The sequence below is a fragment of the Chiloscyllium plagiosum genome, chromosome 19, assembly GCF_004010195.1.
Source record: "Chiloscyllium plagiosum isolate BGI_BamShark_2017 chromosome 19, ASM401019v2, whole genome shotgun sequence".
NCBI lineage: Eukaryota > Metazoa > Chordata > Chondrichthyes > Orectolobiformes > Hemiscylliidae > Chiloscyllium > Chiloscyllium plagiosum.
Window position 1 is genome coordinate 52,982,581 of NC_057728.1, and position 9,313 is coordinate 52,991,893.

At 40.9% G+C, this 9,313-nt stretch overlaps 1 protein-coding gene across 1 annotated transcript; it reads left to right on the forward strand.

Moving 5' to 3' along the window:
- Positions 1-2,636: 2,636 nt before the first annotated feature.
- LOC122559815 (protein BTG1-like) lies at positions 2,637-4,121 on the forward strand. The gene is made up of 2 exons (XM_043709902.1): positions 2,637-3,103; positions 3,552-4,121. Exons 1-2 carry the CDS (start codon positions 2,959-2,961, stop codon positions 3,962-3,964), a joined length of 558 nt encoding a protein of 185 aa, XP_043565837.1. The 5' UTR covers positions 2,637-2,958; the 3' UTR covers positions 3,965-4,121.
- The last annotated feature ends 5,192 nt before the right edge of the window (positions 4,122-9,313 follow it).

A 9,313-nucleotide genomic window follows, 5' to 3' on the forward strand; every position in this document is an offset into this window, starting at 1 on the left:
TTCAATATGATAGGATTGATATGATAGGATATGATAGGAGCCCTTCCTGAAGAAGGGCTCATGCCCGAGGCGTCGATTCTCCCGCTGCTTGGATGCTGCCTGACCTGCTACGCTTTTCCAGCAACACATTTTCAGCTCAAATATGATAGGATTCAGATATAATCCTCAGTAACTCGTAAACTCTCCCTCAACTCCCACATCTGACAAGAAGAGCATATCGCTCTACTAAAGGCCATTTTTGCTTCTTTCAATCTACAGGCCCAGAAAATAGCACTGTCTTATTCCTCTACAAAACACTGCTCCAGGCTAACTTAATACTCACGGCTTATATTTTTAAGTTTAATCAAGAGTAATAAATCAAGAAAGAACCCACTCTACTCACTACTGTCGACTTACTGTCAGGCCACATTTAAAAATATTCACTGATCTGTTTCTGTGCTGTGATCTCTCTCAAACAGGTTCCTTCAAGATTAGTTGCGAATTTCACTGTTTGGTAATTTTCCTAGACGCACTCCGAGTCCAGTGATACATGAATTAAACCTGCAAATGTAGTAACTGCACAGGTTCACTGCCGTGTAAGGGAGCAGTGCATTAATCTCCACTCAGAGAGGCAAGGATTAATCAAGGATAGTTAACACGGGTTTGTAAGAGTGAGATCATGTCAAACACATTTGATTGATTTTTTTTCAGGAGGTGACTAGGTGTATAGATTCATTGCTGTAGTCAACACATGGACCTCAGTAGAACTTTTGACAAGATCTCATTGGCAGACTAGTTAAGAAGCTAACGCCTCATAGGATCCTGGGGAATTTAGCACACTGGAACAAAAATTGGCTTATTGGCAGAAAGCAGAGGGTAATGGTCAAAGTGCCACTGGTTTGGTACTGTGTACATTAATGATCTAGACATGAATGTATGATCAGTAAGTTTGTAGAAAATAGGTGGTATGATAAATTGTGAGAAGGAATGCCTTAGATTACATAAAGATATAGTCGGACTAATCAGATGGGCTGATGAGCGGCAAATGGAATTTAATCCTGAAAAGTGTGAGTTGACGCATTAGAGGGACCTTGGTGTGCATATCTATAGATCCTTGAATGTAGCAGGACAGGTAGTAAGAATGTATGTGGCAACTTGTCTTTGTGAGTCAAGGCATTGAACACAACAGTAAGTGGGTTAGTTAAAAAATATTAGTTAAGTCACAGTAGGAGAATGGTGTTCTGATTGCCACACTATAGGAAGGATTTAATGCTTCAAAAAAGTGAAAATAAGATTCACCAGGGATATTGCCTGGGCCGAAGCAATTCAGCTATGAAGACAGAACAAATAGGCTGGGGTGGTTTTCTGTAGGGTGGCACAGTAGCCCAATGGTTACCACTGCTGCTTCACAGCATCAGGGACCCAGGTTTGATTCCACCTTTGGGCGACTGTGTGCAGTTTGCACATTCTCCCTGTGTCTTTGTGGGTTGCCTCTGGGTGCTCTGGTTTCCTCCCACAGTCCAAACATATGCAGGTTAGGTGGACTGACCATGCTAAATTGCCCATAGTGTCCAGGGATGTGCAAACTAAGTAGATTACCAATGGGAAATGCAAGGTAATAGTGTTAGGATGGGGAATGGGACTGGGTGCTGTATTGTTCGGAAGGTTGGTGTGGACTCAATGGCCAAATGACCTGCTTCCATGCTGTAGGGATTCTATGATTCTTGTGGGAAGATTTGGATACAATTGTCTGAAGGTACCCTTTTTGTACTGTTAAAACTCTGACGTTGAGAAGTGTTATGAACGCACCTCCAGGGTAAGTGGAACTTCAACCCAAATAAAGGCAAAATATTGTGGATGCTGAAAATCTGAAAAAAATTGCTGGAAAAATTCAGCAGATCTAGCAGCATCTGTGAACAGACAGAGTTAATGGTTCAAGTCAAGTATGATTCTTCTTCAGAGGTAACATTGTTGGAAAATGGTTTTTGTTTACCTTGCAAGAGGTGGAAAAGGTGAAAAGGCAGCAAAAGGTGTAGATGCCCAGTACAAAATGCAGACGCATTGCTAACAGTGGGGAAAGAGAAAAAGAGATGTAAAATGTGTGGAAATCAAGGTGTGAAAGGAAGAGAATATGTCCTCACCACAGAAAGCAAACAGGAGGAACTGGACCTACTAGTCCAGAGATAGGGACACTACCACTTTGTCAGATACCTTTACATTTAGATTCTTAAGGACCGATTTAATACAAAACCTATTATTGTGTAAATCTCCACACAGAGAATTAGTTCAAAGATGTTGTTACACACCTCTGGGGTAGGTAGGGTTTGAACTAATACCTCCTGGCCCAGAGACAGGGATATTACCACGATAGCAGAAATCTTAAACTTACAGTGAGACTATTAAACAGTTGATTTGATTAATGAAGCTGGTGATTGCGTGGAATTTCAGACACAAACATTAACCAACACATCCCAAACCGCTCCACGTTACCATCAATACCGCAGGAACCACGCGACCTCCAGTCGCACCAATCCACAGCCGCCGGCTTGGGAATTACGTCACCCAGATCGCTCCCGGTGGTGACATCACCCAACATCCTGTCCAGCCCCTCGATGTCCTGACGTCACTTCCCGCCTGCCCCTGCCTTAAATAGCAGCTCCGTGCACTAGTCCATCCTGTTTGGTGGCAGACCCACACTGTGTGGATCATGTCACAGAAGTGTGACCCTCAGCTACAGCGCTGATTCATCGCACGTATAAAGATTTACATTATTTCGCCACATACAGCACCCAAAAAGCGAAACTTTTACTTTCCTTCCCTTTGGCTTTTTTTCTTTTTCCCCCCCAACCCACCGCTACAAAAAAAATTCCAAAGAGGGAGTTGCTGGTACGACAGAGAGGAGAGCGAGGAAAATAAAATCAGAAATAAATTTTGATCGAAAATTTAAAAAAAAACTTCCGAGGGGAAACATTTCCTCCAATGTACGTTTTGGGTACCTGGGCCGAGATGAAGCCAGAGATCAGCGCAGCGGTGGGATTTATTTGTAAGCTCCTCCAGACAAAGGCGACAGTGGACGAGCGGCAGTTACAGACTTTCTGTCAGTCCCTGCAGGAGCTGCTGGCGGGTAAGTGGCGACGGCCTCCGGGCTCCTCTTAAACCGCTTCTCTTCCCTTCCACCCCCCCCCCCCAATCGAACAAAAAAAATGGAACGTTGGCCCGGGAGCTCGCGCCGCTTTCCAACCGTCCCCCCTCCATTGTCCCGGTGCGCGAGCGCACGCGGCAGCTTCAGGCGCTGCTTCCTCCCTCGGGTGTAAACTCCTTTTGTCGATCTTGCATCAACCGCCACCCCGTCACGGTATCTGTTTTCTTCTTTTGCAATACGCACTCGATGCAAAATGCCCTTTTGGATGGGTTTAACCGCATTTAAAACAAACTTGTTAGAGAGAGCGCTTCAACGAATTGTGAACTCTAAAAGTTTTGGATCCCCCCACCCCATTCTCTTATTTCTTCATGGATTCATCTGACACTGTGCTTTTATTTTTGTTTTTTTTATACTTCCTTGCTTCCAACAGAGCACTATCAGCACCATTGGTTCCCTGACAAACCGTGCAAAGGCTCCGGGTACCGGTGTATCCGGATCAACCACAAAATGGACCCCATCATCTGGAAGGCGGCGAACCGGATCGGACTGAGCGACCAGCAGGTCTTCCAGCTGCTGCCGAGCGAGCTCACCCTCTGGGTCGACCCTTACGAAGTGTCGTACCGGATCGGCGAGGACGGCTCGATCTGCGTGCTGTACGAGGCTCGCCCCGGGGGCCACGGCCACCGCCGCCATCACCATCATCACCACCACCACCACCACCGCCTCGGCGTCGGCTCCCCCCCTCTGCCCTCCTTGGACGGCAGTCGGATCAGCTGCAAGGACGAGCTGCTGCTGGGCCGGACCAGTCCTTCCAAAAACTACATGATGACCGTGTCCAGCTAGTGGCAAAAAAAAGGGGAATTTATATATTAAAAAAAACACTTTCAAACTCCCACACCCCCTCTCTTTCTCTTCTCCCTTCCAAAAAAAATTCAAAATCTGCACTGGAAAGATTGTGTAGTGGGGGGGGCGGTGGGTAGGTGTTGTTTTGGATGGATGGGGTGGGAGGGTGGAAAAGAAAGGAAGGCGCCTTTATTATTTGGGACCCACACTGGGCTTTGTTTAGGTCGGTTATCTCTCTTAAATGTTAAGGAAGAGAGTAATGTAGCTCTCACACAGGCTGTGTGGCATTCAGGGAAAAACAGTCACATCTCAAATATTTCCAGCAATGTACCAAATCCAAACCAAAATTATATATTTTATATCTATATATAGGGATATTTCTGTATGGGGAAGCGAAAACTGCCAGCTGTTTATCGCCTTTTACATATTCCTCAAAACAGTATTTTGACACTTGACAATTTGTCTTTTATATTTAAAAAAGTAAAATTAAGGATATGGTGATATATGTTTTTGAACTGGGTTTAAACAGCCTTTGTAGAGCTACAAGCACACTGCTCTTTAACATTTGACTAACCTACTTTGAAATAGCTATATCTGTACATTGCTAGCCTAGGGTTTTTCTAAAGTGCCGTCTTTCATTTTTAGCACTGTTCAGTGAAGTGGATGCGGACTGTAGTTTCTCCTCTACCGTGATCAGGTAGCTTCACAAATGTTTGATTTGTGAATTCTGTTGACCATCTCTTGCTATTTGATAAATTATGAACTGCTGTAAATTTGTACAGTTCATGTATATTGATTGTGGCAAAAATTGTACAGATTTCTATTTTGGAAGAGAAATTTTCTTCTCAATTATAATAAAACATTTCCTATCTTGCCATTTTAACAAGGACAAAAGTTGCCTTCCGTGTTTGGTTTTGGTTGGGGAATGTTTCCAATTCCTTTGTCTAGTTGCAAAAGTATTCAGTATTGAAATTCTAAAAATTGATCTTAAAAGAGGAAGTGAAAAGTTAGTCTAAATGTCTGAACACAAATCTACAACAAATCAAGTGTTTTGAAACAATGTGTGGAAATTACAGAACCTTTGCAGCCGCAGTCAGTTAAAATATCTGTAGAATGCTTGAGACTTGACTATGTCAAGATTGCCCAAAATACATTTTGAATGAGGGAAAAAAATTAAAAATAATGAAAGAGTTCATCTTTTGGGGATTTTAGTTGTGTTTTCCCCCTGCCCATACCACAAAATCTTAAGAATATGACCAGACAAGTCCCAATGAGCTTCTGATTGCTTGTTATTAATAGTGTAGGTGTGAAGGAGGGTGTGTGGTAAAGTGTACAACAAGTCTCAACATGTCAGATCAAGTCAAAGTTTCCTCAAAAACCAAAAAAAAGGACTAATTACTTATTAGCTGTGGCTAGCTTGCATATGCAATCCCTGGCCCCCATGTCCCCTTTCAACATTTGATGCATTCAGAGTCGCTGTACCTCTGAAAAGTATTTCCAAACTTGGAGTAACAACAGGTACAAAATATGCCATTTAAAATAGGAGTTTGACTTCCACTCCTTTGGTACTGCTGAACTCAAAGGGGCAACGAATGATTTTGGCAGTGTTTATCTCCCACCATTCATCCTGAGACTTGAAATGGAGATTGAAACCATTTTTCAGTACAGACTGGATCTTGAGCAGCTGTTCAGCATTCATCCAAGCACCCACTGTTAAGTGACAGCTATGGTAAGTCCTGAAGACATTTTGTATCTCTTAAAAGGGTGTTAGCAAGAAAGTACTGTACAGGAGAGAAGACCTGATGCACTTTCAAAAGTTTTTAACATTTTTTAGTTAACCTATTTTTCTAATCAACGTGTTGTGCAAGGTAATATGCCTGTTAAATACTGAACATTAAAGAATACAAAGATTAATTTACTTTGATTAAGGTAAACACACCAGGCATGTGAAGAGGATAAGCCTTTTGTGGAGTTGAGTTCAACTCGAATGTTTTATCTTGTGAATAAGTTCAGCAACCTCATGGAATACACTTTTGCAATGTATGGCAAAGTTATCAACATATATTAAATTCACCCCATATGTGACTCTTCCTTTATTAATAATCTTAAGTGCCCTTTTAATAATGGGAGAACATTATTTAAAAGCACTTGTCAGATTTTTATAGTTTGTTTTTGAAGGTAGTTCGGGTGTACAAATATATTTAAACATTGCAGGTTAATGACCCTGCTGATAGCTGTTCTCCTAGTTAAATGAACATTGACTTTGTAAAGATGTTTTGTAAGCTGTTTTTCATCAGTTTACAAATGCAAACTAACTTAATTTGCACATAATTTGTCATATGTGCATCTACTATGAGGAAAATTGCAAGGCTTCTTTCACAAGACAAAAAGATTGCTAGAGATGCTTTTTTAAGACAGTGGCTGCTCAGCATTGATCAAGGGAGCAATGTTGGCTTAGATACATGGAATTGGAGAAGAGGACAATTACTGATTGACTTGCTATCTTTATAAGAATACACCAAGAACTAATATAATTCTAAACACATGGATATAATTTGAAATTCTGGGCAAAGGCAAGAAAGAGGTAGAAACTATATTTTGTTGAAACCACTATCCACTTTGGGAAGGGTAAAATATTTCTGAAGTTGCTGGGTGGCACAAAAGCAAAGTAAAATGATCTAAGATTGTCACTGGAGTAACAAACACTGAAAATTCAGATTGATTTTATGGCATTTAGTTTCATGAATTAGCTTTGGAGAGTTTTTTTATTTCACACTGGTATATCGTTGGGATCAGCTGTTAAGAGAAAAATAATGCCAGAGGTTAGCAAATTCATGGATTTCTGAGCATTCAGTCGTCTGAATTGCTTGACAATTATTGGCAAGACTTGTGCTTCAAAGAAAGGTTAGAGATGCATTCTTTTGGGTAGAATGCAAAATGGGAGCCTCTCATTTCTGGGAATATTGTTAAAAACATTGCAAGACATCAGCTTTATGTGTTCCCCGTTGGCATTGGCAAGAGTAAGAGTTTATGTGGTGCCTTTAGCGCATACAAGGTATCTCCAAGTACTTGACGCACAGTAGTCTCAATCAGCACATTTTAAATAAGTCTCCAAAATTATATGATTCAGCTGAAATGTGTCTCTCCATTAATTTAAGCTTTCAACAGATCAGTGTTTGTTCAATTATTTCAGAAAAATCTTTTGAATCTACCATACCTCCACAACGTATGGGTACAGCAGTTCTTTCTATGACACATTATGATTGGATCAGCTGTTTATAGACATTTTAAGCATTGGTTGCAACACATCACTGCTGAAAACATTGCTGTGTGGTCTTGCATATTCACCTGAGGTCACCCAGCAGTCTCCATTTAATGTCAGTTTTAATAAAGGGTAATTCTGACTGTAGCATTCCCGTAGTATCATGCTGACGTTAGTCTAATCTTTGGCACATATCTAGTGTGCTCTACCTTGTCCAAGAATGATTGAAATTTTTTTTGAAGTGTGGATAACAACAGTCGGGGCAGCTCTAACTTCTTTTCTGGATGAAAGGAGCCATGAAACACTAAATGCCAACATATAGAGGAGTGAGATTGCACCATCTACAAGAATCTCTTCACTAGACAGTTTAAAAAAATCACAACACCAGTTTATAGTCTCCACTACACTGCTCCTTCATCAGGTGGTTCATCAACCATCTGACAAGGAGTGGCACTCCGAAAGCTAATGCTTCCAAATAAACCTGTTGGACTATAACCTGGTGTTGTGTGATTTTTAATTTTGCCCACCCCAGTGCAACACTGGCACCTCCAAGTCATGGCTTCTCTAGATATGTAATGGAACTGCTGTGGCCATAGAATGGAATGCTGCCACATTCAATAGATTTTTTTGAAGTAATGGAGCAAGCATTAATCTGATAAACAATTGGGTTAGAGTTTAAGTGAATGGAGAGATACTTAAGCTGGGTCGTATGAATTGGGGGATTTGCAGTTAAAGAATTGATCTTCGTTATCATTGGTCAAGAAGGATAGGGTTCTGAAACAGACACTACCTCATGAGGTGCTAATATACTCTGATAGAACTTGAATGTTGAGGGGAGGCATGTAGCAACAATATTTTGGGATGAATGAGTTGAGAGTGGAAGTCCAGAGGAAACCTCTAATCCAGTGGAGGAAAAGACAATGGATTTAGTCAAGCACAACAATTTGATGAAAAAAGTGATGACCAACCTTTGGCACAAGAACAAATGGTCGACTTGATCAGGAATGCACTGTCAGATTTGTCAAAGTCTATGGAGATGATTCATCAAAAGAAAATGTTTAATGTGCTGAGAATTCATGAGCAAAAACCCTGCCCCACCCCAACACCAACTCCAAGCCAACAATTCCATCAGTTTTTCCTGACCCCCTATCTCCTGACTCAAATCTTCCAATTTGCAGCCAGCCTTATATTTTCCATTTTCTCTAAACTCATTCAACCAACTTTCTGCCATTAATCTGAATTTACAGTAAGTATATCAGCCCTGATTGTTTCCCAATCTACTAAGGCCTCACAAACTATTGTTAGTTGTCAGAAAAAAACCCATCTCATTCACTAATGTCCTTTAGGGAATAAAATTATTATCCTTTCCTGGTGTGACTTATCTGTGATGGACTCAACTGCCTTCTAGGCAATTAGGGATAGACAATGAATGTTGATCTAGATAGAGATGTCCACCTTCTGTGAATGAAAAACAAACCTAAGGTTCTTTTTCGTGTTCAAATCCCTCCACAGCCTTGTTCCTCTCTCCCTATAAACTATCTCTGCCCTCAGAATTCTGTGCTCCTTCCAACATTTGCCTTTGTCTTCCTCCCTGAATTCGAGTGCACTCTTTGGGCACTGCCTTATTATTAGGCCCTTGACTCTGTAATTTGCTGTAACATAAACATCATTTTGACTCCTGTCTCTTCCTTCATGACTCCTTAAGATCACTAATGACTAATCTTTTTGTCACCTCACCAAATAATTTTGATTTTGTCAGATTTCTGATTTTGCCACTGTTGAGTATTTGGTACATGTCACTAAATTAGGCACATTTTAGATACAAGTTGTTAGTGAAAAAGTATTTATCAAATGCTTAAGACCATCTTTCTTGGTAGAAGATCTTGACCAGACTTTGAAGAAAAATCACTAATGGTGAGCAGTTGAAGAGAAATTCTAGCAAAGTTAAGTTTGGTAGCACAGATAGTGAAGATAATGGAAAGATGACCATACTCAGTTAGGTTTAGCATTACTATGCAAAGGGACAAAGAACAGGGGTAAAAATTCTGAATTAGGAGAAAAGCTTTACAAAATTGAGGGGTGATCTG

Bases quoted from the DNA above. Each gene is read 5' to 3' on its own strand.
- LOC122559815 (XM_043709902.1), top strand. From the start codon at position 2,959: ATGTACGTTTTGGGTACCTGGGCCGAGATGAAGCCAGAGATCAGCGCA. The intron at 3,104-3,551 runs GTAAGTGGCGAC...TGCTTCCAACAG, and splicing joins CCTGCAGGAGCTGCTGGCGG to AGCACTATCAGCACCATTGG.